The 27,396-nt window shown below is 51.8% G+C and overlaps 1 protein-coding gene and 1 long non-coding RNA gene across 5 annotated transcripts in view; one reads left to right on the top strand and one right to left on the bottom strand.

Annotated features, from left to right (window-relative positions):
- LOC109549596 (uncharacterized) overlaps positions 1-2,633 on the top strand; it is a 36,427-nt gene extending 33,794 nt beyond the window's left edge. The window contains exon 6 of the long non-coding RNA XR_012326463.1: positions 2,512-2,633. This is a non-coding gene — a long non-coding RNA (uncharacterized lncRNA). The remainder of the gene's footprint in view (positions 1-2,511) is intronic.
- Positions 1,662-23,554, bottom strand: SLX4 (SLX4 structure-specific endonuclease subunit). 4 transcript variants are annotated; one of them, XM_073793267.1, is made up of 16 exons: positions 23,536-23,554; positions 21,444-21,539; positions 20,830-21,226; positions 18,950-19,171; positions 16,921-17,110; positions 15,248-15,460; positions 12,992-13,200; positions 12,557-12,879; positions 11,798-12,038; positions 11,304-11,392; positions 10,262-10,408; positions 9,404-9,573; positions 6,182-8,451; positions 4,070-4,172; positions 3,099-3,515; positions 1,662-2,810 (listed from the first exon to the last, which is right to left on the bottom strand). In XM_073793267.1, exons 3-16 carry the CDS (start codon positions 21,173-21,175, stop codon positions 2,414-2,416), a joined length of 5,337 nt encoding a protein of 1,778 aa, XP_073649368.1. In that variant the 5' UTR covers positions 21,176-21,226; positions 21,444-21,539; positions 23,536-23,554; the 3' UTR covers positions 1,662-2,413. The 4 variants fall into 4 exon arrangements, with proteins under 4 accessions (XP_073649368.1, XP_033695401.1, XP_033695404.1 ...); XM_033839510.2 differs by lacking the exon at positions 23,536-23,554 and adding an exon at positions 23,163-23,527; XM_033839513.2 differs by lacking the exons at positions 16,921-17,110; positions 20,830-21,226; positions 21,444-21,539; positions 23,536-23,554 and having other exon boundaries at positions 18,950-19,086.
- Between the last annotated feature and the right edge of the window lie 3,842 nt (positions 23,555-27,396).

Here is a 27,396-nt window from a genome sequence, read left to right as displayed (position 1 = left end):
CCCAGCTCAGCGAAAACCTGAGGCTTCCTGCCTGCATGGGCCTCTCTGGGGTTGTGCAGACTGCAAGGCCCCCTTGCTGGGGCCCTGCTCAAGCTGGGCTGTGGCTGTCCTTTGATTGCCTTGAGTGACCATGTCCAGGCCGAGGCCAAGCCACAGGAAGCGGGACCGGCCCAGGAGGTCACATCACAGTGAAGCGTGGGTGTCTCTTCGTTTTCGCTGATGGGTGAATGTTCCGCTGCCCTGGAGCTCAGCGCATGTTCTTCCTATGCTGAGTCCCTGTGGCGACTGTCAGAGCTTCTGCACAGGAACGCCTGTGCCTGCTGCCCACCACGAGGCCATGGCCGCTGGCTCCTCCAGGCTCCCTGTGGGTGCTGGGAGAGGGCAGCTCATCATTAGCTCCTTTTCAACCAGTTAGCTGGACCTAATTCTCTAGTTCCTGAGTCAGGTTTAAACCCTCTGTAAAGGTCATGCTTTCCCGGGTGCCGCCTTCTCTGGCTGTGGTGGTTTCTTTTCTTAGTGGCTGGTTTAACCCTCTTTCCTTGCTTTTGCACTGGCCGAGCCATGGCCAAGCCAACTGCTGACCCCTGCTGGCCTCTGGGGACACGCTGCACAGACCTGACGGGCCAAGGTCTTCAGTCCCCAGGCCCACCTTCCCTCCCTTTACCTGCTGGTGGCTTTTTATCAACTTTAACCCCTCCCCCAAAACCTCCTTTTCCACCTGGAGTTGGTAGCGTTCTCCGAGTCAGGACACTGTCCGAGGAGTGAGGCTCCCAGGCCTCCCCCGAGGGAGTGCACCCGAAGCTGCATGGTCTCCCCTGCGAGCCAGTGAGCAGGGTAAGGACCCTGGGTCGGCTCCCTCCTTCCTAACTCCACTTCATTTCCCTGACACAGCCCATACTCAGGAGGGGGCATCAAGCCCTTCATACAAGAAATGCATGGTAGCTTCTAGAACAGGCCAGGCTCCATCTTCAGTCTGATCAAAGTGGTGTGATCTGAGCCGAGCTTCCCTCTAGCCGTCTGCCCTTGGGCAGCAGACACGGGGAAGGCTGGGTCCCCTCCGCCTGGTCACAAATCAGGAAACACAGTATGTGTTCAAGAAGCCCCATTTCGCCTCCCTGAATGCTGCACGCTGCTGAGGCCCAGTTCACAAACCCCCTCTTCCAGGAAGCTGTCCCTTTGGGCCATCTGAGCACTGACCCTCGCAGCTGGCACAGAGGAGAGGCCAGTCTGTCTTCTCCACTAGATGACCGGAAGTGCCGGCCTGTTCCCTTTTCTCCACAGGGCCCAGCACACAGGCCAGAGCAGGCTTCATAAACTCATCCTGTTAAAATGCAGATTCTGACTCAGTGGGTATGGGCGGCCCAAGCCTGCATGTAACAAACCCCGGGCAATGCTGCTGGGCCTCGGCCTCTCCTGGATCATCGAGGGTGGGAGCTCAGCGCCTGCTGAGGGCTCTTAACTGTAGGCGTGTGGGGTTTGGGGTGGGGGCGCAAATGTGTAGATGAATGAGTACCTAAGAACCAGAGGAATGAGCAGCAGCAGGCCTGGGCTCCGCCTTGAGATGGAGAACAGGCACAGGCCTTCGGCAGACACGGGTGTGGGGGCAGCAGGGGCACTGTGGGTCCCCTCCCCACGGCCCGTTTCCCTCGTTATTTTCTAGAGTACAGTATCCAGAAGGTTTCTATAAAGGCTTTTTGTTTTTATTGCACGATATAAAACGAACTGCACTGTATTTAAAACAGACAAGACGTTCACAAGGACATAGAGACCCAAACTTTTCTTCTTTTCCAGCCCTCACCTGCACTCCACAGGCGGCTACAACACATACTGGTGGAACCAGTTAACAAAGAACATGCTTATTTGGGGGGCTTCAGAGCTGTACTGGGCCTTCTGTACTGTCCAATTCAAAGACTGCTGGTGACAATGACAGGTGTCTGGGCAGGACAGCTGGGCCAGCAGAGCACCTGGGGCCTGGCAGTTTAGGGCCTGTGGACAGCTGGTCTGCTGGTGGAGGCTGGGATTACAGCCCAAGTGCTGAGAAGGAAGACATGGGCAGGGGCAGCCTGGACCCAGACATCCACCTCAGGACACGGACACCTGTGACTGGTGGGCAAAGAGAGTGGAAAACGCAGCTGAATCAGGCCTTGCCCTGGCCAGCTGGCAGTGGCCCACCCCCTTCTGAAACACATGGGGCCCAAGGGGGTTAAAGGGAGACAAACTGTGGGCACCAATGGAGGGAGGGGCCAGGGCCCCTAAATCTAGCAGATGACACACTCCAAAGGCCACTCTAGGATATGAGGTCAAGAGGAAGCCGATCTGGGTTGGTGCTGCCGTTATTCACAGGGGGAGCGGTGTGGTCAGAAAGCTCAGAAACACTGTGGGGGCCTGGCTGGCTGACGGGGGCTGCAGACCCTCACAGGCTGCTGATGGCCTGGGGTTGGGGGCGGGGGACAGGCCCGCGGGTTCTGACCCCCGTCTTCTTGCTCATGGGCTGCCGTCTCTTCCTCACAGGCTTCGCCTTGCGGGCGGCAGCTGTGGTGAAGGTGATGCACTGGGTGTCCAGGAAGTCCAGCAGCTTCCCCGTGGCCACATGGATGCCTTGATGTTTCAGCTCGGCCTGTAGCTCTGCCAGCTCCAAGGGCTGGTACAGCAGGACCTTGCGGTAGAGGGCTGGCTTGGAGCAGATATAATGCCTCACGGCCTCCTCTGTGGCCGCTACCTGGATGGCCGCCTGTGAAGCACTGACACCCTCCTCGTCCTCCTCATCTTCTCCTGCAGACTCCAAGGCTGCTCCAAAGTCACAGGAAGAACTGAAAAGAACCAGACAGTAACACCTAGCAACACCCCTTCTTTCTGGCCTCCACCCCGAGACCAGGAGCCTCTTTGAGGGAAGGAGTGTGTTTCTTTGTCCCCTGCGGAGCCCGGCACATGGACGACCCCCAGGGCAGTAGGAAGCCCCAGGCTGCTGTGTCCCTGGCACTCTAGCTGCAGGCCTGAGCGGGATCGCACCCTCAGCCAGAATCTAATGCCGAGGGCAGCTGTGCTAGGCTGGCCCTGCTTGTGAGAGAGGATGTGGCCCTGTCCTTCCATCTGGTTACCTTTGTGAGCTGCAGGAGCTGTCACTGCTGTCTACAGAGGTGGCCATGGATTCCTGGGAGGCTGGTAGCTGGGTGTCACCATCAGGGCCTGGAGGGCCCTCCTTGGCTGGTGACGTGCTCAGGGCAGGGACCCTTCCACCAGGCTGTGTCTTTTGATGTTGGGGGCCCTTGGTCTTAGCAGGTCCCTTGGACCTTTGGGGAACGGAGCCAGAAGTGGCCTCCAGCTGGGTGCGGCCAGCTGCCCTTGAAGCCTTAGAGGTCTTGGTGGTGTAAGTCTGGCTGCAAGGAGCCTCCAAGGGCACCTGTGAGGACTGGCTCTCTTCCTCAGAGTCTGACTCCAGTATCTGGTGAGTGTACTGGAATATCTCCTTCAGTTTCAGGACCATTTGGCGTTTGGGCAGAGGGCGGACCCCAAACCTGAATGGGAAAACAGATGAACGTCAGCGAAGAGCAAACAGGTATTAACTAATTAAACTAGTGGCTTTATGTAACTGAATCTTAAATGCCTGACTTAAGAGCATTCAGAGGTCGGTATCTATCCCGCATACCCACTGAGCTGACTCAGGAATATTCCAGAAAGGCCATTCCCCCTGAGTTCTGAGTGGTGGTGGTAGCAGTGACCTCCCCAGTGTCCAAGGCAAACAGCAGAATTCATTGGAGTGTGAGTTTTGATGTTCTTTTAAAAAATCAGCTCTCCCTCCTCAAACTGTTAAGGCAAGGGTACCATTCCCATCCACATGGCACATGGAGACCTGCCACCTGATGGGTGACCTGGAGGAGTGTCATTTCTTGGCCCTAAGTCACCTGGGGAACAGTATGTGGAGAGCTGGGAGTCACGCACGCCCCCCCACCAGCCAGAGGCTCTTGCCACCAGAGCCCAGGGTGCTGTTCTGCTCCCCACTTCACTAAGCCTGGACATAGGTGCAGGAGGGAGGGTCTGCTCAGAGCAAGCTTTCCAGAACAACACCAACCTGTCCAGTTCTTTCTTCAGCACCGGGGTCTCCATGATGGAATACCTTGGCATTGGGGTTATGGGCACTTTGGGGGGCAAGTTCTTCTTCCGGTTAGCACCTTCTGGGTAGAACAAAAGAAACATACGTTTCAGCACGAGGGCCCTGGATTTGCCTCTTCTGACCCTGATAGTGTCACTTAGAGAAGTGCTGCCCTCGCTCCAGGACAGCAGGGATGTCCACCCTTCACTGTTTGACTCTGGAGTCACATCTTCCCATTGGAAAGCATCACACAGCACGCGGTGAGGGCCACGGGCTTATGTGGTGCTGATGCTGTGAAGAGCTCGAAAGCAGGTAGGCAGTTGCCAGGGGCTGGGGTGAAGGGGCAGTGGGGCGACTGCTAATGGGATGGGATTTATTTTGGGGTGATGAAAACCTCCTGGAATTAGACAGTTGTAGAATACTGTACTAAAAAGCCATTGAATAGTACATTTGAAAGGGTGAATTTTATGATATGTGAATAACATCTCAATAATGCTGTTATTAAAAAAAATCAGTATTTTAAAGACAACTTAGGGACAACTTAAGTACATCTGGACTTTGGTTCTTATCCTGTTTATGAGCATGGAGTCCTTTGAGATGCCAATGAAAACAACAGGATCTGTCTTGTGAAAAATGCACAAGATTCTTTATATCATTTCAGAGAGTTTGTGACCCTCATGAATCTCCCCTCAGATTCTGACTAAGGTCCCCTGGTCTCAGGTCTCCTGCAGCGGTTCTCACGCACCACCTCGGAACCTGTTAGAAATGCAAAATCTTGGTTACACAGCAGACCTCCTGAAGCAGCAGCTCTGGGGTAGAGACCGGCCACGTGTGTTTTAAGAAGCTCTGCAGGCAATTCTGACGCCCACTCAAGGCTGAAAGCACTGGTTAGTGATGCCCAGCTGGTCTAAGATTTTAGGGGGACATGAAATGGCAGGACACAGGCAGATGCTCTGCCCATAGGCTCTGCTTCCCTGTCACCAGTCACGGCTCAGTGTCGCCTGGTCCCTTCCCAGACTCTCCCTGGATCAGTCCAGCTGGAGGGGATAGCGGTGGGGCAGCAGCACCTCAAGGGGCCGACACCAACACCGGGGGCCTTGATTTTCCCCTGTGACTGAAATGAGCTGGGAAGTGGGGTCCCTCCACCAGTGGGGCCGATAAGGCTCACAGCAGACCTCCCACACTCACCCCATCTGGTCTTTTAATTGAGATGAAATTCACGTAACAAAATTTTAAAGTGAACAGTAGCACTTAGCACATTCAGTGTTGTGCAACCACCACATCTTTCTAGTTCTAAAACATTTCATCCCCCAAAGAAAGTTCCATGCTCGTCACTCCCTGTTCTCCTCCCCCCAAGCCCCTGGTGATCACTCATCTACTTTCTGTCTCTATGGCTTTGTCCATCTGAATGTTTCATATAAAAGGAATCATATAATACGTGGTGGCCTTTTGTGTCTGGCTTCTTTCACTGAGCAGCATGTTTTCAAGGTTTATTCTGCTGTATCTGTGTCAGTGCTTTATTCCTTCATATGGCTGAATAATATTCCACTGTATGTATGTATGGACCACATTTCTTTATCCACTTATCAGCTGATGGACATTTGGGTTGTTTCCACCTTTTGGCTGTTGTGAATATTGCTGCTGTGAACATTTGTGTACAGGAGTCCTGACCTCAAATCCTTTGAATGTATACGTAGGAGTGGAATTGCCTGGTGGTAATGGCAATTCTGTGTTTGACTACTTGAGGAACCACACGTTTGCTCTTAAGGTGCACCTGAGGTGCCTATCACAGCCTCTCGGGAGGTGCTGGTCCACTATTCTGGAGCGGAGCCACAGACAGGGATCTTGAACAAGTACCCAGGCGAGCCACAGGATCCAGGCAGGTTTAGGAAGCCCTGACTTACTGGCTAAGGAGTATATGTTTGACAGCAGGCCGATCCTCCCCAACCGTGGAGTGGGGTCAGGCAGGCAAGGGGAGGGCTGGCCACGGGTCAGCAGGCCCTTTAGCATCACTGCCCCGCGCTGTCGTTACGACCCTCCACGCCCCTTAGTGTAAAACAGTGTAAAAGACAACACCCTCCCATTACTCACTTGGCGTCTGTAACTCTTGCAGTTTCTGGGCTCCATCCGCGCTCGGTGTCTGGGGCAGAGGAGGAGCCTCTGGGGGCTTCTGTTCTTCTCCATCCCAATCCTCCCACAGAGCTGAGTTCAGAAAGCTCAGCCTGCTGCTCCCAGGGGAGCTGGCCCCAGGGGATTTCTCTTGAGGCTTCCTCTGGCCAGTGCAGCTTCCTCGGATGGGGGTGGTGCCCAGCAGTGCTGGGGAGCGGCAGTCACCGCTGTCCGGGGCTCCCTCCACCCTACTGCCAGGGCTACTGGTGCTCAGGGGGCCGGTCCACTCGAGGTTCAGGTGGTCGATCGGAATTGGTGAGAGGGGCTCCACGTGCCAACACCAATTGTCGGCTGGAATCGGGGGGTCACTATCCGGCAGGGGGATGTTGCTCGCCTTCCGGGAGGCTACCTCCTGCTCCTCCTCACTGTCCTCAACCTCCACCACTTCACTCGCAGTGGCCTGAACCCCTGGGCTCGGCGCAGGCGGCGGGTGCCTCTGGAACTGCCCAGTGAGGTCAGCGAGGCCTCCTGAGCCGGGACGGGGAGCCAGAGGAGAAAAGTACTGGTGGCATCTGGGGTGGGGACTGGACGGGCTTCTGCAGACCTGCCTTCTGCTGTTAGGGCTTCCGGGAGCGATGGGGCCCAGGAGTGAGGATGATGTCTGAGGCACGATGACCGAAAACTTACTCATGGCTTCCAGTTCACCCCTGTTCTCTAACAGGGCCCTGGGCTTGGGCTGAGCCAGTGGGTCTGCTGAAGGCCTGGACCTGAGGCCTGTGATTTGGGTCTGCGATGAACAGTCGCGGCTTCTGCTAGCCAGTGGGGTGGCAGGCACCAGCCACGAGGTATCTGTTGTGCTGTCCTCGTCGCCACTGATCTTGGGGTCGCAGAACAGTTGGGGGGTCCCTCTGCCCCCGACAGAGCCCCGGTTCCCCAGCGGTCCCTCCACCTCCTGCTGTAGCGTGGGCTCTCTTCCTGGTGGGCTTTGGGAAGGTTCCTGCTCTGCATCGAGGTCGATGATGGAAAACAGCTCAGAGGACTTGGTGCTAACTTCAAGAACTTTCCTTTCTTCCGAGGGACCATTCAAACCTGACTTTATTTTGATTTGTTCCAGCTCCAGCTCTTCATCTGAATCCAATAAAAGGATAACCTCATCTTCTCTGTTCACGCTGGATGGAGAGTTCTGAGACCTGGCACTCAAGCAGCCAGGTTCTGACTGGGTTAGATCCATGGGTGGTGACTTTTCTGGGGAGATCAGGACCCCTTTATCTCTGTGTTCCAGCACAGAACTACACTCCTTGTCTTTCTGGCCTGGATCCTTATGTGACATGGGAAGGCTTCTGGCCCTCTTTGGCTTCAGTGATGAGTTCTGGGAGGCCACCCTGGAAGCTGTGCCCTGCAACTGGGGTGTTGGCAGGGACAGGTCACTGGTGTGACGAGAACGAAGATGTGGCCCGCAGGGACTCCTGCCTTGATGGGGCTGTGATGGGAAGAAGGGTGAGTGTGAGGGAGGTGCCTGCTGGCGAGCAGGGGGATGGGAACTCTCTATCTCCCTTTCCCATACGGTGCAGTTTCCTTCCTTGCGATCACTTGTCATCTGGGAGGGTTCAGGGTATCCGGCTTGAGGCGATGAAAAGGACTGTTCATCATCATCAACATCAACTGAGCACAAAAAGGTGCTTTCCTGCTTCTCTCCCTGACCCCGGGCAGGGCTGGAAGAGTAGGGAAGAGCCAGTGCTTCCTCTGGGGACTCTGCGTTCTCCTCCCTGTCCAAACCCCGGTCCCCGGGGGACAGGAGCGTGGACTGTCTCATGTTTTTCCATTTGTCTGGGGCCTCATCTCTTCCTTGCCCAGATGATTCCATCTGCTCTGCATTTTCTGACTGTTCTTTATTGTGAACGCTTGTGAGGATTCCCTCAGAAACTGGACCGTCCTCCCTGAGCTGGTCAGCTTCTTCCTCCATCGCTGGAGCTTTCTCCCACTGGAGCAGCTTTCGCTGAGTAGCTGCAAATTCATAAATTTCTTCCATCTCTGCCTCATTCACCTTTTCTCTGTCTTCTTCTCGGCCCTCGGATTTCAGCAGAGCCTCTGCTTCCTCCTCCTCACCCCGCCACACCGACCGCAGGAGTTCTTGGAAAGTCTCCACTCTGCTTTCACAATCCTCGTCTTCCTGCTCCTTCTGCTGTCCACCCTCTGCATCCATCAGGACGGGCACCTGTTCGCACAGGTGAACAAGCTCAGTCACGCCAAACCTGCAATGGGAAAGCCATGCGTCACCCCACCCTGCGCAGAGGCGGCAGCTGGGTGTCCAGGTGCGGGAGGCTTGGGGCAGGAGCCCTCACGGGGAGGACGACCATGACTCACCCTGGCCTTTCCCCTGCTCCCCTACGGAGACGGTTCCCGTGCTCATGCCCAGCTATGCCCCAGGCTGCTCAGTTCTAGAAACAGAGCCTTCAAGGAGGGCCACTAACCCTGCTGTGCAGGCCCAAGTGCAGGCTGAGGGGCGATGGCAGGGATGGGTGGTGCTGTGACCGGGAGAGCACCCAAAGCGCTGTGACTGATGCAAACCGGGACACCCAAACCTGTCACGGGTCAGCCAGGCCTAGGGCCACACCAGCCTGCCACCTGCTTGACGGCTCTGTGGTCTAATTGGTACCTTTGAAACTCCAGAGGCTGAGCCCATCCTTCCCAATAATGCACCTGAGAAATGAACAAGGTTTCATCCCAGAGGCCGTCGAGGCTTATCAGGAAGTAAAACACCTATTTTTGCTGAGCTACCTGCCACCTCTCCTGAGATACTGGTGTGGACAAACCAGGTAGGTGCAAATTCATGGGAGTTAGATCAAGCATCCTACTCACTTCCATTTTCTGGGACTTGGGAAAGGACAGCTGTTGTTCAGCTTTGGTGGCAGAACCACCAAGGAGTGGCAGTGTTTGGGGGCTGAGGTTGGGACCACCCTCTCATCACGCCCAGGGATCGAAAGCCACGAGGCCCTCCTCAGCCGGCACTTGGCTCTCCTGCAAGTGTTCATTCTGGCCAGACTTCCAGTCAATACACCCTGTTCAAGGTCACCACCGGGTATAAACGGGGGATTAAAAGGTACAGGAAGGACTCAGCCCTGACCTTCCCACGGGCCACCAACCAGATAATCCTTGTCAGTTAATGTCAAAAGCTGTGAAGTAAATGGGAAGAACAATCCGGACCTGTGGGCCAGAGAGCTCAGGTCAGGGGCCAGGTGGGGAGTAAGGGCAGTGTCCGCAGCATAGAGGTAACGCAGGAACACCCGGGTGGCCTCAGCGCTGACGTCACTCAGCAGAACGCGCTGGGTCCTCATGTCACCATCTTCTATTGCAAAGAAGCCTTCACTGTTTACCTGAGGGAGAAACGCATGCAGAAGAGTTACCGATCGGACAGTCGTGACTTGGGGCAAAACAGACCTCAGGGAGGTTCTGGGAGCCTCTGAGCTTGTCCCAGGACAGGTATTAGCCAGTGTCGCTCCATTTAGTTGGCCAGGAATTCTGCAGGTTAGGCCACAAAACTTGTCTGTTTCCAAAATCAAGTCAGTGATAGATGCTCAAGAACCCAGTCAGTCCCCTCTTGACAGGCATATCAAAGGCACTAGAACTTTCTGACGAGACTGACAGCAGTTTCTGGGATTCCTGCAATGCGATGTTCAAGTCAAATGCACAATGGCACAGAAATGTCGCAGTAGCTCGAGCTTAACAAGGTTGATTATAACACTTTACAATTATGCAAATAGAGGAAAAGGAAACAATTCTGGGGAGAAAAGGATATTTATTCAACAGAACAAGAAATCTGATATTTCCCAAAGCTCATCTCCTCATAGAGCTTCCTGACCTCAAACCTGTCTTCTCCATGGAAGCATAACCTTGATGGCAACAGAGGAAGAACATTCCAGGGCAGTGGGAGGAGAGCCGGGGTTGGGGGAGGAAAGGGGGCAGGAAGACAGAGGGAGAGGCAGGGCACAGAGGGAAGAAGAGGGGAGGAGGGAGAGGAGGGGGAGGGAAGGGGGTGGGGAGGCAGCTTGACCGCACACTTACGTGCTGCATGAGAAGTGGGCATCGGGCATAGAGCACAAACTTGTGGGCATAAAGCACCTCCCCACCGTCCATCTGAAACTGGACGTCGCTGAGGTGTGGGTTGTTGACCATGGCACCGAAGTCGGCCACCAGCAAACCGAGGGCGAGCTGAAATGAGAGGGGGAGAGCGGCCACTGCCACCTGTCACCCACCTAACTGTGCAGGCCCAACTGACGGGGTGCAGGTGGCCAGTCAGGGCCTCGTGCTGCTCCCCACAAGGTCCAATGTTGGGCTCCACCTTTAAGTTACCTTTAGGCCCTCAGGGACACAGAACAGCAAAACCCAGTCCTTTCTAAAAATCTCCATCACACCTAATTCCCTGGCCTAAATGGGAGCCCCAGCCCATGGAGAGGTGTGCTTGACGGCAGCATCAGCACCTGCTGAGGGCTCCATGGGCCAGGCGGTGTGCGGCCCCACAGGAAGCTACCAGCCTAGCCTGCCGTGACAGATGGGACCTGAGCCCAAGCAGTTACAGGGCAGGCCGAGGAGCTCTGTGTCCCTCTCTGACACGTGCCACGTCTCTAGGGAGACCTTGGTGAGAAGTGCTTGGCTGATACCAATGCACTCACGGGATGACACCCACCCTAAGGAAAACCCAGCTTCTAACCCAATTCGTCACCAACACAGAACACAAACTATTAGCTGGAGGCCTCCAGGACTCACACATGAGGGCACAGCAAGTCCTGAACGAGTGAATGGAACTTTGAGAGATGGATGCACAGAGCCGTCGGCTGAAGTGAGGCACCCTCACCGAGCAGGGGTGCTCCCCAGGCCCCAGGACAGAGCAGGCTCCCAGGGCCAGGCTACTGAGGTGCCCCAGGGTTCAGCAACAAAAGGGACAACTGCCTCATGGCAAAGACCCGCTCAGTTCAAAGCCCGTCAAGGGGATCAGTGGACTCAAGCAGGGGCCTGGAGGCTGGCAGTGAGCTGGCAGCACTGAACACACAACAAGCCCTTCGGCCAAGACCATGGATGGAGCCGGGACAGGGCCAGACATTCTTACCGAAGCCTGGCTGCTCCTCTCCGGGCACTTCTCCTTGTCTGGCAGGACAAACCCAGTCAGTGGAAGGCTGCTGGGCGACAAGTCCATTCCTGAGAGGAGGATTCGCAGGTTAAAAGAACAGCACCTCCTGGCAACATCAACCACCAGGGAAAGAGCATCACCTGGGCTGACCCGAGGACGTCTTTATGGAAAACGAACTGCCCACAGACCACCTGCACCACCACCCCCTCCCAACAGAGAGGGACTCGGGAGAGAAAGAGCTGAAATCAGCCCTCATGACCACTCGTTCTGGCAAAAGGCTCTGTCCTTGGTCAAAGTTGAAGGAAGACTGTGACAAACTCACCTAAATCACATTTACCTTTGAGGAAAAATGAAAGCACCTAGTGAGACTACATTCTCCCTGTCACATGGGGATAAGCCTGGCAACATCGGATCTGAGCAGCTCTCACTGCCCTGGTCCCAGGGAGAATAGGCCCCAGTGGCCAGTGTCTCACCTGTGGCCCCTCCTGAGCCGGCCGGGCCCCCACTGCAGGGCCACGGGCTGGCGCTCAGCCCCTCTCCTGCCAAGTCCAGGAGGTCCTGCAGGGCCTGATGCTCCCTCTGGCTGGCGGAGGGCGCTGGGCTCAGGGGGCTATGGCCCACAGGGCAGGTGCCATGGACGGCAAGGGGTGTTTGCATGCCAGGCTCTGGCTTCTCAGGCAGCTCCAGTGGCAGTGTGGGCTCCTGTGTGAGGCCCTGAAAGAAGTGGGAGAGCCAGAGTGAGCGTGCGGCCACCACAGCAGGCTCCCCAAGGGTGTGAGCCCCAGCCCAGAGCGACCCTGGGAAGCTTGTCACCATTGCCACCTGTCAGCAGGCTCATCTGTCACGGCAGAGGCCATGCCCGTGGCCTCCACATCTGCAGAAGGGTTCCCAGGGCCCCCGCCCTCCTAGTATCGTCTGAATTGCTTCAAGCGGGTGAGTACCAATTCCAGACACCTGCATAGGCCAGTCTGGTTCCTGCCCCCCATCACAAGCAGGTCATACGCGGTCCGGGAGAAGGCCCTGGGACTCTGCATTTTAAACTCTCCAGGAACATAACACACTTGGGAGCCAGTGGTCTCCCTGTTCCTACCAGGGGAACCATCTGGTTGCTGCAAAGAAAACACGCTAGACCACACACGATGCTCCTTGGCTTCCCCCCCCCATCTTCCTCCAACTTTCTGCCGCCACCCTCTCTCCTGAGCCCACCCGTGCCAGCTCGGAAGGGAGCACACCTCGGCGGGCCACTGGGGCACCAGGGGAGGGACCAGGCTGGCCGTGTAGAAGGATTCCAGAGCCCAGGCCCCGGTCAGGGCGCTGCCCTCCCACAGAAAGTTCTGCTTTCCTCCAGGTGATCGAAGACCCCGCCTGCTCTTTTCCAGCTCTTCCTTAAAAATTCTGCTCGCAGGAAGCGGTGGCGTGCCAGACAGCTCCAGCTCCTCTGCCAAGAGCTGGGCCACGCGATCCTCCATCTGTCTCCCTGTGGTCTCCACGTCCTGGACTAACAACTGCGGGGGCGTAACGGGGGCTTTCTTCTTGCGACTTTTCTTCTTTAGAGCTAAACAGAAGCAACACGGAGTCATCCTCCCCCCCCCCCGAGACCTCCAGCTGCTCCTTTAGCGGCTGCCGTGCCGCGAGGCTCCCCCGGCACCACCCTTGACCACACGTACCTGCTCCTGGTCTCGTCCTCTCAGAAAAAGCGTTTCCCAGCCTGAGTGCCGCCGGCACAGCTTTCTGCTCCATCTCGGACCGGGACAGAGCCATGGCCACCAGCAGGTCCTCGGACGGCGCCTCGGGCTTGGCGACCTTCCGCCTCTTCTGCGGCTCCTTCTTGGCAGTGGCTCCCTTCCGCTTCAGACCTCCAGCGTGATCCCTGAGGCTTAAAAGGCAGCCACACCGAAAGGTTAGTGAGGCTAGAGATGCGAGCACTTCCTGTTCTGAGGTGGTCCCCACTGGACCCGAGAAGGCTCACCCTTTCTCCTTGGTAGGGGGCGCGAGAGAAAAGGGATAAATGTGCAAACAGAAGCATCAACGGCTTCTGTACTCAGTCACTGCGCTCACTCTGTGCCTCACGTGAGCTCGCCTGATCCTGGGCCATGAGTTCAGCACAGTCCAGACACGGGAGGGTCTGGGTCCTTCCAGGTGATGCTGCCCAGCAGGGTTCTTGGCAGACACACAAAGCCGACAGCAGCACCCGCATACCCCAGCCATGGCCAAACCCTTCTGGTGGAGTCAGCTCCCCGGATTCCACCCACTTCTACCCATCCATACCTCAGATGCCCTGAGGCGGACCCGGCCACATTGGCCGTGAAAAGATTCCTTCCCTCCTGCAGGGGCCCTAGGGTGGCACCTCTGCCCAAGACCTGAAAGGCCTCCCAGGTTAGGCCACCAATGTGGTCAGCTGACTCAGAGGTCAACGTGCAACATGTCATTTGGGTTGGAGGATATTTATTTAAAGGACTTTCTGGCTGGAGAGAACCTACACTGCCTGGTGAATTCCAACAGTCTGGGCGAGAGGTGGGAGGTAAAGGTGAGACAGATGGAGATTACAGACCCAGGACCACCTTCCCTGCACCTCAGGGCAGTGTGCAGGAAGCACCTCTGATTTGGGTAAAAGCTCGTGCTCTCCGCCGGGCCAGGGATGGCTCCGGAATCGCAGGTATCACCTCAGAGATCTCAGCGAGCCCTAATTCAGTTCCAAACTCCTGGGAACCCTGCACGATAACCACAGCCTCCAAGAGGGGAAGAAGCCACCCTAACCTCCAGGCCCTGCTGGCAGCTGCTGCAGACTGTACCTCGGCCCAGCGGGCAGGGCCTGGGCTGAGGTGAAAGCACGCGAGGGGTGCAGGAGCAAGTGGGGTGCTCTCACCAGCATGTGTGCCCTGGCTGGGGAGCTCTGACTACCCCAGAGTCAAAACGCTCTGGGCTGGGCCGTATGGCAGGCAAGGCTCTTCATTTGCTGTGGTTTTCTACTCTAACAACCTTCCAGAAGGACCCACACACTTCTTGGAGGTATTTAAAAAGCAGATATATTTTATCTGAGTAGGTAGCTTCAGTCTAGTCCTGCCAAAAGGCAAGCAATAGCTTAGATGACATCTATTCTAAGGACTTAAGGCTTCTGAATCTGTGATGCTAGTGTTGATGTGCTAAAATATGGACAGGCTTGCAGCTAAGAATAGACCACCCAGTCTCAGCACTGGCCCCCTTCAGAGGCCCATCACCTGCGTGCAAGGCAATGGCTGGAACAAACAGAGCCACTGCCCTCAGCCTTCCCTTTGCCCTCAAGAGCTGCCGAGAGAAAGAAGTCCCGAACCTATAGAAGTCCAGGGCCCGTGCTACTCTGTTCCCTATAACACTGGGACCTACCCAGGCATCCACAGCGGCAGAGGCGATGTGGAGGGAAGCAACCCTCTGCCACTTGTTTGCCTGTGGTTTGCATGCCAAGCACTTGTTTCTGGGTATCAGCAAGGCCTCCTATTCAAACACTTAAGCATTTAATTCATGCAAAAAAATCGGCCTATGGTTCTGTCTTATCAACTTGTTGAGCTATGCTGAGTAATCTTACATTAATAGTATGAAAATCGGACTACACTGAGCTGGAAGCCATGCTGTACCCCACACGAAATGGATGAGGTGAAGAGAATTATTGAATTCTTAGCTGCTCAGGATGGTGGGGATGGGAAAATCTCAGGAAGGCCCTCGTGGAAACCAGTCCAATCCAACTGGTCCATTTCAAAGCCTCCGACGATAGAGATCTGTCCCCTCCTCAGTCCCTGTGGAGACTATGCCCAATTTCCTCCCAAAATATTTAATCTCCAGAATCAGAGAGGGCTCTGTTGTCCTCCAACACTACAAAAGGCCTTTTCTCTTTTTTTTTTTAAACAAATCAGAGTACTTTGATTTTTCTTCCTTTTCATCTGACTCACCTTGATGCCAGTTTGCCAGAGGCCCCCTCGGGCTGAGCTGTCTGCAGCCGCACGGCCTGGAGCAGGAGCTGCGGGCCAACCTCCATCTTCACTGCACACTGTTTCAAGTGACTGATTCTGCTCTTTGGGGTGAGAAATGGCTTGCCGCAAATTGGGCATTCAGGGATCTGAGGCACAGAAGGTCTCAGTGCCTTTTCAGCCTCGTCCAAGCACCTGGAGGAAGACAGCAAAGGTAGAAGAACCACCCTCCCTGGTAATATGATCGTAGATAGGGATTCATGTCAGCGTGGACGTGCTGTGGGACAAAGCCTGTTCCCCCTGAGCTGATCCCTCCACACAGCCTACAGTCAGCCTCCAGACATTGAATTCAGGTTTCTGTTAGCAAAGGTGTCTGAAGAAAGCAAGGATACACTAAACATAGAGTCATGGGAGTAACCATATGGCACAGTGATTCTACTCCTAAGTATATGCCCCAAAGAGCTGAAAGCAGATACTCAAGGGACTTCCCTGGTGGTCCCAATGCAGGGGGCCTGGGTTCCATCCCTGGCTGGGGAACTAAGATCCCACATGCCGCAACTAGGCCCACGTGCTGCAACTAGAGAAGCCCAAGTGCCACAACGAAGAGCCCACACAGCCAAAATAAATAAATACATTAAAAAAAACAAAAAAACAACAGATACTTAAGCAAATACATGGAAAGCATGTTCACAGCAGCTCTATTCATAAAACCCAAAAGGTGGAGACAGATGTCCACCAATGGATGAATGAATAAACGAGATGTGGTCCATCCATACAGTGGAATATTATCTAACCTTAAAAAGGAGAAAAGCACTGACACAGCTACAACATGGATGACCCTTGCCAACACTCTGCTGAGTGAAGGAAGCCAGACACAAAAGGCCATATATTGTGTGAGTCCACTAATGTCCTGAACGGGCAAATCCACAGAGACATAAGGCAGATCAGTGGTTGCCAGGGGCTGAAGAAAAGAGGGAAATGGGGGTGCCTGCTTAATGGGTCTGGGGTTTCTTTTGGGGGTGACGAGATATTATAAAATTGACTGTGGGGACTTCCCTGGTGGCACAGTGGTTAAGAATCCGCCTGCCAATGCAGGGGACACGGGTTCGAGCCCTGGTCTGGGAAGATCCCACATGCCGCGGAGCAACTAAGCCCGTGTGCCGCAACTACTGAGCCTGCACTCTAGAGCCCGCAAGCCACAACTACTGAGCCCATGTGCCACAACCACTGAAGCCCGCATGTCCAGAGCTCATGCTCTGCAACGAGAAGCCACCGCAATGAGAAGCCCGTGCACCACAACGAAGAGTAGCCCCTGCTCACTGCAACTGGAGAAAGCCCGTGCACAGCAACAATGACCCAACGCAGCCAAAAATAAATAAATAAATAAATCTACAGGAAAAAAAAATTGTGGTGATGGCTGCACAACTCTGTCAATATATTAAGTAAACACGATTTTATTGTTCACTTTAAATGGGTGAATTGTATGGTATACGAATTATATCTCAATAAAGCTGTTTAAAAAGAAAAGCAAGGACAGATTGACACTGATACTGAGGTACTATCTCAAGATTCCCACCATGGCCACAGGAGCCCCGGAGCTGGTCACACCCATGGGAGAGGTGACCGCAGACAGGTGACGGCCGAGCTGCTCCTACCGGTTCACGTGCTGCTCCCTCCGTGTCACGGTCATAGCCGAGAGGTTCTTTTGACAGATCTGGCAAAAGAACAACCCCTTCTCCTCCAGGCTGTCGTTGTGTGCGGATGCCCGTTCTAGCCCAAACTCATGCTGGAGGGCCAAGGCCACTGCAGCGTCGCTTTCTGTGGCAGGGAGCCTGGGCCCAGACCCTGTGGAGGCACAAGGACCCATGAGGACCAGCTTATCCTCAGATGTCGAGGAGCACGGACACTGGGCGTATCGTGAGGAATCCAGACCTGGGCACCACTTGGCTCATGCGTGGCCCCATCCAGGGAGACTGGACACCTAGTGGGTCCCTGAGAAGGGTACTCCTTAAACTTTAACAGGTACAGGGACCCCCAGAAAGCTGGTTAAAATGCAGGTCCGGAGGCTGGCACTCTGGGGGCCCAGGTGGAGCCTGAGATTCTGCATTTCTGACAACTCCAAGGCGAGGCTGATGCTGCTGGTCCAGGACCATTCTCTGAGCATCAAGGTACTAAAGAACTTGCCTTTCTTTTCCCATCTCTGCTAAAGTCAGCAACCCTGGGCATTCCAGGTTTATAAGGCTTCTATTCCAAAAAATCTAAGTTTTCTCTTCAAAGCTCAACCTTTCCTACTACTCTGACTTTTTCTTGCCCATCCCAGAAGAACCAGGTCAGAGTGAAATGCCATTCTCGGTTTTTGTCTGCATCAGACCAGAGGATGGACTGACTCTAATCTTGAGATGGCTCTCAAGGTGGTCATGCCCACTGCTGTGGCCCTCTGTCACATCTGACGTTGCTGGAGCAGACCCTCGGCACTCATGAGGGATATGCCCTGAGAACAAAGCCAGAAAAGCATCATACTTCATTTTGGTCCTATGTTTTTTTTAAACAAAGAAATGGTTTATCTCTCCTGAGTATTCCTGGGTATGATGTGATGATTTATGGAAACAACTGAGTCGCATGTACGGCAGGTGCTGGGCTTACGCACTGGCTGAGTGACTCCTCTGCACCCCTTGGTGCCACGTGGACCAAGGACCAACGCCACAGCAGATGTCACATCGCTATGTCACCTGCATGGACCTTTGGGGTAGCCTGAGAATCCTCAGTAATCCTGAGGTGAAATCTGCAGGTACAGTACCAGGAGACTATGTATTCACTAGCCGTAAGTCTGTTAATACAGTTTCTTTCTATTTCTTTTCCTTTTGTATATTTTCACCAGGGATGAAAATTCCTATTGTTTAGGGGATAAAGTGTAGTACCACCTGACATTACAAGCCTCAAGAGGTGGTGTAACATGCAGTGCATGGCACTTCCCTGCAGGAAAAGGTTAAATGACAGCAGGAGGAAACAAGCAAATCCAGAAAAGGGGGAATTTTCAAAGACAATTGTCCTGGACTTTTCAAGAAGTTAGTATTGTGAAAAAACAAGGACAAGACAAGGGGACTGGTCTACAGTCTAGACCAGAGAGACTACTGAGCCACAGCCACATGTGTGTGACAAATCCTCATTCAGAAAGAGAAGGAGTCCAGCTACAGAAGCTATCCTTGGGACAACCAGGGAAATCTGAATGTGAACTGATACCAGGCAGTGTTATGGAATCACTTGTGTTTATGGTATTGTGATTATATAGGAGAATCTAGGAGTGAAGCGTCATGATGTCTATAACTTGCTTTCATATGGTACAGAAGAAACGTATATTTATAGAGACATAAAAAAATGTATGGCAAAATGTTGACAATTGTTAAATATAGGTTGAGGGCATAGGGACTTCATTGTAATATATTTTTCTGACTTTTATGAATGGGAAAATTTTGTAATAAAAAGTCAAAATAAAAAAAAGAGGAAGTGGTACCTTGTCAAAGAAGCTAAGTGAGAAATGACCCAAGGGACCCTCTGTTCTCTGGCGAGACAGAGTGGCAAAGGTAGAGCGCCACCCCCAGCAGAGACGCAATGAACACGGGCTCCTTCCTGACTCCCCTCCCCGAAAGTCAACCCTGTTGGGAAGACAGAGGACTCCCATCATACCGTTCCCTGCCATCATCTCTTGAGGGCCCTTTGGGACGTTTTCTTCAAGTGCAGCCTCTAGGGAGCACCCTTCTGAACCATGTTTCAAACGCTCAGGGTCTGCTCTCTTGAACTGCTGCATTCGCTGTAGCACCAGCTCTGCCGCCCGGGGTTTGGAGGGACTGGGCACCATCGCAGTCAGACAGGAAGGAGGAGGCTGGGAGCGGCTGTCAGGAGCGGCCTCTGGCAAGGAGGAAAACATTCATATGCATCAGTTCTAGCCGGAGGAACCAAAGACTCTTCCAAAGTTTCAAACACCTCAAGTTTCAAAGGGGTGCTTTACTGACTAGTTTAGGTTTAAGTCTTTTTTTTTTTTTTTCCCCCGGTATGCGGGCCTCTTACTGTTGTGGCCTCTCCCGTTGCGGAGCACAGGCTCCGGATGCGCAGGCTCAGTGGCCATGGCTCACAGGCCCAGCCGCTAGACCGAGGCACGAACCCGTGTCCCCTGCATCAGCAGGCGGACTCTCAACCACTGCGCCACCAGGGAAGCCCTAGGTTTAACTCTTAAGTGTGAATAGTACTGATTGTTTTTTGGTAACCTCACTGTTTGTGGTAATATAAATACCCCTGTCATAAATATCTATGACAGGAGGAGGCATGGGGAGTGACTGCTATTGAACATGGGGTTTATTTCTGAGGTGGTGAACATGTTCTAAAATTAAGTAGGGGGGATGGTTGCACAACTCTGTGAATATACTAAAATCACTGAGCCGTACACTTTAAAAGGGTAAATTTTATAGAATGTGAATTGTATCCCTATAAATCTGTTATTAAAGAAATATTAATGACAAACACTTATATCTTTCTAGGTCAGAAGTTTTCCTTTAACTTGGTGTCTGTAGATGACCTCCGGGGGGGATCCACGAAGCCCCTGAAGTTATATGTCAATTTTGCAGGTGTGTTCGGGGGTGCAGTGTTCTGGGGGAAATCAAGCATAGCTTTAACTAGACTCTCAAAGGGAGCATGAAGGACCAGTAATGTTTCAGCAACATTAACGAAGCCTTACAACAGTTTCTTTACCACCACTGCACTGGGAGGTCATGCTGACCACATATTATTTAAGATCAGGAAGTGAAGGTGAGAAAAATTTAGAAACAGAACTCAGGAGCCCAAAGATCTTGTGCTGTATTATATATGCAAGGCTGGTTTTCAGTTCTGCATGAAGAATGTATGCTAAGCATATGGTTTAGTACACCAAGGGCAGCAGGATAAGACAGCTGCTTTAAACCAACAAACCAAAAAAAAAGAAGAAGAAAAAGCAAAGAACAAAAGGTGCTTGGAGGAGAAAGGAAGGACGAGAATATTCTCCTGGGACTCAAACCCACACGGCACCCTCGTTCTACCTTTCAGCAGCCTAACCAAACTGGCTGGCCCACTGCAACTTAACCACTTTGGAATGAACTCAAGAAAGTGAGAGAAAAAAAAAAAAAAGGAAGTGAGAGAAGCAGCATTATTTTCATGTTCATGTAACTCATGTCAACTGCGTGATGTAAACATTAATAGGAAACTGAAAGAGAAGAGGGTCCCAAATATATCATGTAGAAAATTCACACGGGTTATATTTTTTATGACTATTGTTTAAAACAGGAGTTGGCAAACTACAGTCCTCGGGCTGGCTGCCTGTTTTTGTTAAGTGAAGTTTTGCTGGAACACAGCCCATTCTATTACATACTGTCATAGGGAGTTGAGTAGTTTGCGACAGAGACTGTACAGCCTGCAAAGCCAAAAAAATTTACTAGCTGGCCCTTTTCAGAAAGTTTTCCGACCCCTGGTTTAAAATAGTACAAATCACCTCTGGTTTCCTCTCTGGAAAAGTTTTGGCAGCTGTTTCAGCTGGTTACCTGTCTGGGTGCTCCATGCACTGTCCTGGAGCACAGCAGAAGCATGCACGCCTCCCTCCCCATTTTCAGGGGGAGCCGGTTCACTCTCTGGCCACTTGGGTGCCCCTTGCTTTTGAGTCCGCAGGACCTGGCTGCCAGAGCGAGTTTTCCTCTCAGCGGGGCCTTGAAGGGTTTTGCTCTTGGAAGCAGGTGGTTTGGCCCTTTTCAGTTTGCTTCTTATCTGGATGCGGTCTGAGGCCTTTTGTGTCTTCCTTTCCCCCGACACTTCCTTGGGGCCATTCTTTTTCACCCTTTGGAAAAAGCTGGCACAGAGTTCCTTAAAGTCATCGTCTGACTCATCCATCATCTGACGGGTTTGAAGGCTTTCAGGCTGGTCTTCGGAGGAGTGAGGGTCAATCTGGGGGCATGTGGACAGATGAGAAAGTGAACCCGAGTGTGAGCCTAGCCAGGCCTCGTTCGTACTCGCAGCTTCATTATGGCTCCTCTCTACTTCTCACTGAGGTACCTGGAGAGTCTGCACAATTGAGCAGGAAGTACTGCTCCCCACTGCCATAATGATTTAAAATGTCTTTCTTCAAATTGAACCTATGTTAAACAGCACGTTTAAAGCTTACCTTTATTAAAGTTCACAGCTGAGAGCTTCTGTTGTCCAGTAGATGCCTCTGAGAGAGAGTACATGTGACCTTGGTGCTCAGGTGATTCTCCAAGATCTCCATGGTGATAAAGCACATTTGATTCATTTAATTTTTCACTCGTGGAAAACCAAAAGCATCCAAGTGTAACTAGACAGATATTGTCATTTTATGCCATTTCTTCCAGGACGGTACAAGAGCATGTGGGGTATGAGAAAAGTCTCCAGAGGAACAATACCCCTGTCAAATAATCAGCTATAGCCTGGTTAGCACAAACTAACTGTCCTACAGGCTACCACAATACAACAGGGGAGAGGGATCTAAAAACCTGTCAAAGCATGTTCTTCCACAGGCAGAAAAATGTGTGCATCTTGGAAGAGTATAGTTTTATTGAAGCCTAGGGAATAAATCCCATGAAGAGCAGTCACCACAGAAACAAGATGGCCCCGGAATCCAGAAAAACTATCTCTTAGGCCTGTGCTGGTCCAAGGCCTCCAGCTCTCAGAGGCTCTATCAGCAAGCAATGTAATGAGAGAGAAAAAGAGAGAATATGCACTTGAACGCTCACGAAGAAACAAAAGATAGGAACATAGCAGGCTCTCTTTCACTGATACAACCAATTTTTCTAAATCAGAAATAGGTCACTTTTCATCCATTCTCGCACCCCAGCAACTCTTCTAACCCAGGTGACTAGAATGCTCCTCATATGCAAAGGTTGGGCCTTATGGGCATGATTATTTATATTGGTGCAGTTTAGTGGAGTTCAGAAATCAAAACTGAATAACCCAGTGGTAGAAAGTTCATTTCAAATACCATAATGAAATCTCCACTGTCCAAGTAATCCAATTAATCACCTGGTTTTCCAAAGCTGGGCAGACATACATACCTAAAATCTACTTTTCATGGCTGGCTCATTCTCATCTTACATCTCCTTAGAGAAGCTTGCTCTCTGTCTTTATCTAAGCGAACCCTCTCCACTCCCATTATTTTCTGTCATTACACACTGTTTTCACAATGGTACTTATCACAAGTTATAATCACATGTAATAGATTTATTGAATGCTTACTGTATGCAGGCAGTGGTCCCAAGTGCTTTACAAGTCTAACTCGTTTGATACTTACAACTTTACTGGGTACAATCTATTGATGCCCTTTCTTTACAGCAAGGAACCAGGCACAAGAATGAGGAACTGACTCAAGTTGACACAGCTTTTCAAGTGGCAGGGCTGGGATCAAATCCAGGCAGTGTGGTTCCAGGGCATCAGCTCTTATATTTTTATTCATTTACTTGTTATCTGTTCCCTACTAAGCTCAAAACTTCAGGAGGGCACACACTCATCTCTATTTTGTATTCTCTTTGGCTGACAAGGTGCATGACTTGTAATAAGTGCTCGATAGTTATCTGTTGAATTAATTAACTGCAAATAGTTTGGTACAATAGGGAGCGAAGAGGAAAGTGGTGAGAGAGAAGACTGCAGGGAGAATCCGTGTCCGAGCGCCTGGGACGTTAGGCCAAGCAAACTGTTGGATGTCGGAGCTAGAACAAACTCCACTCTCCACACTGCCCTGAGTCGCCACATCTCTGCCAATACTACTTTAAAACGGTGCATCTCCTATAGGTGCTCAATCAGTATCTGCTGAAGGAAGTAATGGATCCTACGAGACGGCAAGTTTCCAGAGGGCTGGGGACTGTGTACCTACCGCGGCCGGGCTCACCGCAGACGCTGAAAAAAAGAATGGGCAGGTGCGGGGCTGACCCCCCGCCTCGCCCAACACACGGGTTGTCACCTGGGGAAGGGCTGCCAAGGACTCTGGCAGCTATAAAGACAGACGGCGAATTCCGATCGCTAGTCAGACCCCCGGGCTATGCCCCGTAGGTATCCGGACCCCCCCAAACCCCTCTTCCGTTCAGACAGCCCTGGGCTCCTCCACCCAAGCCCGGGTCCTGCCTCTAACCGCGGCTGGCGGCGGGCGAGAAAGCCTCTTTGCCCTCAGAACAGCGAGAAAGGCCCGAGGTGGCTGTACCGCCTCTCCCGGGTGCAGACTCCCGGCCCCAAAGCCCGGCTCCTCCTACCTCCGGCACCGCCGCAGCACCTTCTCAACGGAGACCAATGCGCCTGCGCATGCGCCGCTTGGCGCCCCGGCGGCGAATTGCGTCTGCGCAGGCGCAGAGCGATCTACAAGGCTCGTTTCCCATACTCCTCCGGGGCCGGGGCGAGCGGCAGGGCGGGACTAGGCGGAGCGCTACGCCCGTGGGCCAAGTGGCTGCGTTTCTAGACGGCGCCCGGCAAAGTCTACTAAGTGTTGAGGAAGAGTTGGGGTGAGTTTAGGGCTCCGCCGCAGTTTTAAGTTGAAATTTGGGTGCACCACGGTTCACACAGGAAATGTATGCGGATTCATTGGCGGCCCCTCAGAGCGTACCGGTCTGAGGAGCCGACGGGTAAACGGAGGCGCCAGAGCTGGGGGCGGGGGGTGGCGGGTGAGGGAAAATCTTCCTTCCCGAGACGCTTGCGAGCAGGTTGAGGCCTGGAGGGCGGGTCGCCCAATGCGGGCCGGGGCCTAGGCGATACCCACCCTCTCCAGGCTGCCAGGTGCAGGCTGTCCGGGCGTGAGGGGAACGTGAAGCCGGAGAGGTTCGCCGCGGGCTGAAGTCTGAGACACTTTATAAATCTACTAAAGGTTCTAACTTCAACCTGGGGTCATTGGGAGCCGGTAAAGATTTTGTTTGTAAAGGAGGTTCTAGTTGCAATGTAAAAATTGATCTGGAGAGGCAAGCCCGGAGGCCGGGAGGCCCATTAGGAAGCTGCTGTAATGAAGGCGAGAAATGAGCGCGGCCTGAATTAGGAGTTGGAGTGGGGGAAGGGAGAGATATTAAGACGTTTGAATTGCCGTGACCTAATTAGTTGTTAACATTTGTAGGTTTTTGGGAAAAAAAAGTTATAGGTTTCTGGCCCGAGCATCTGAGTAGAACGTGGTCCTAGTTACTGAAATAATGAACATAGGAGAGAGAGTAGTTTTGGAAGGGAGATAATACATTTAGTTTTTTTTCCTTAAGATAAAATTTACATATTTTAAAATTCACTCTCTTAAAGTGTTGGTTATTAGTATATTCACAAGGTTTTGCAACCATCATCACAATCTAATTCCAGAACATTTTATAACCCCAAATAGAAATCTCTGTACCCCTGAGCAGTTACTCCTCATTCCCCCTTACTCCCTCTGGCAACCACCAATCTACTTTCTGTTTCTATGGATTTGCCTATTCTGTATATTTTATATAAATGGTATCGTGTAAGGTCGGATCTTAACAAACGGCACCGCGAAACAGAGGAAAGCTTCAAGGGAGCTTTATTAGGGAGCGCTCTGGGGCGAGGTTCACTGGTCCGAGAGAAAGGGGCCAGAGAAGTCGCGCCCAGTCCTGGGCGTGGGAGATTTTTATTGGGGTGTAAGGGAAGGGTGGTTTGCGGGTGGGGGGGTTACTATACAGGGTAATTCCTTATTTGGTGAGAATACAGCAGGGCCAGGTGTTGGTTGGTCTGTTGTGGGGCGTAAGCCCATTTTCCCTTACCGTCAGCCCCATTGTTTTCTGGGCAGAAAGTTATAGAGTCTCTTGTTGATTCCCAGAACAGGTGAGGTCGTTATGTCCCAATGCCTCTCCTTCCTCATACTGGTCGATGTTTTCTCTTACCCCCCGGGCCTCCTTTCACCCGGGCCAACGGACCTTACAGTATCGTACAATATATGTCGCCTTCTGTCTGGCTTTTACTTAATGTAATGTTTTTATGTAACGTAATGTTTTTAAATGTCATCCATGTAGCATGAATCAATTCTTCAGTTCTATTAATGATAGGATAATATTCCCCTTTATGGATATACAACATTTTATTTATCCATTTATCAGTTGATGGACATTTGGACTGTTTCCGCGTTTTGACTATCACAGCTAATGGTCATGTGAACATTCGTGTATGAGTGTTTGTGTTTTTGTTCTCTTGGGTATATACCTAAGACTGATTGCTGGGTCATACAGCATTTAGTTCTGAGTGTTGAGTTTCAAATGCTAATAGGACTTCGAAGAACTTTCTGTGTATGAAGGTGCTAAGAGGTGTTACTTGCTCTCTGGTTTTGGAAACCTAAGTTAGTTTGTAATATGGTTTCCAACTGGATTAGCTAAGTAGGCAGCAGAAGAGTGGTAGCGGTGGAGTGTCTCATCGGTACCAGTGGGATATTAATTTATAAGAAGTGACTGGGTGAGAACACGGAGAAGCCAGTGCCATTGAAAGAAAAATGTATTACATTTCCAGAGAGAAGAGGGCATGCCATGCCACACAGGGAAGGTTTTGGTCAGGAGGCAGAAGCAGGAATGAGGGGAAAGCCTAGGTTGGAGTCTTATTCACTGAAAAAGGCAAGGCAGGGCAAGGTAAACAGTTTAGAACTAGCTAGTTTGAGTAATTAGGGTGGGCTTTGGGCTACAGGGATGGTCCCTAGATGCCTGGTACCTGGCCTGGGGTGATTCAGGGCAGGGGCAATATTGACTTCATCTGTGGGAGATAAAGGAATTGATGAGTGTGCATGTGAGAGGCTGCTCCCAAGTAAATTGATTACTATCTTTGGGAATTAGTTAGTCCTGGGAAGGTTAGTCTCTCCACACCAGCGAGATTTTTAAGATGTCAAAACATCATACAGTACAGTACAAAAAATTGATTAATGCATGGGGACATGGCTGCGATGATGTGAAGGACAGTTGTGAAGGTGATGCATATTTTTCTCTAATTTAGGATTTAAATCTCTTAGAAGCCTGGGGAAGAAAACTGCTCCCTTTCTCCCCTCTGTCACCTGCTCAATCTGGCCATTTTAAGCAAAATGAGTTATTGAAGTGTAGTTTAGAGAGGGGAGTGTTCCTTAAACCTTAGCTTCTCAACTGATTTACCTGTGGAACATTTTAAACTGGAATACTTGGACACCACCCTTAGACCTGCTAAATAAATCTTGGGTAGGGTTCCCAGCCTGTGTCTTTTGAAAGTTTCACAGATGATTCTGATGGTCTCTAAGTTAGAGACTGATGGTCACTACATTTAGCCAATACCTACTGAGCAAATCCTATAGGCTAAATGTAAAAGAGATGCCAAAAGCTGAGTGAGGGCTGATTGGAATTTAGAGTTAGACATGATTCCTCCCTTCAAGGAACAAAGTTCTGGGGCAGCTTTCTCTTTGACCCAAGGTGAACCATGGGAGCCCCCTTGACCTGGACCCAATTGTGACTTAGCTCCAGCAGAAGCTCTGAGGTTCACACTCTTCCACTGGAATTACAGGAGTCACCCAGTGTGACTAAGCTGAGGGACAATATCCAAAAACAATGTTATCGAGTCCATGTTATTTCAGTGGGAATACTGCATGTTTGCTCCCCGCCGGCATTTGTGGCAGAACTTCCCTGCCAAAACACTAAAGCCAGGGACATGAAGGAACATTTAATATATTAAAAGGTCAGAATTGTCCTTATGTTTGATAAACTTTACATAGTTTTTCAGAAAGAGAATAGATGCAGAAGTGTGTGGAAAAATTTAGACACAATGTAAAGAGTGTTATTCCAAGTGGAGGCTCTGATTTTCAAGCCCATAGAAGCCCACAGGAGTAGATTTGGGGTCCAGGGGAAACAGGCAAAGGTTGAATATGCTATGATTATCACTTCATTACCCTCCTGGAATATTTCCTTTTTGGAAACTTCTGGCATCTTCCACAGAGTTAATGTTTTAAACAGTTCTGTGGAAGAAGTGAAAGGCCCTTTTCCCAGGTCTGTGGTTTGGTTATAAATTACAAAACCAAAACCTGCCCAGCTGCCTCTCATTTATCTTGGCAGGGGCTAGGGAGAGGGCAGATTGAACAAGGGAAGAGTTGTCTATATTCTCAGTTCTTTGGTCATATAAGCTTTTATTTA

This window comes from Tursiops truncatus, chromosome 15, assembly GCF_011762595.2.
Source record: "Tursiops truncatus isolate mTurTru1 chromosome 15, mTurTru1.mat.Y, whole genome shotgun sequence".
Taxonomy (NCBI): domain Eukaryota; kingdom Metazoa; phylum Chordata; class Mammalia; order Artiodactyla; family Delphinidae; genus Tursiops; species Tursiops truncatus.
This window is presented reverse-complemented; position numbering and strand designations above follow the sequence as displayed.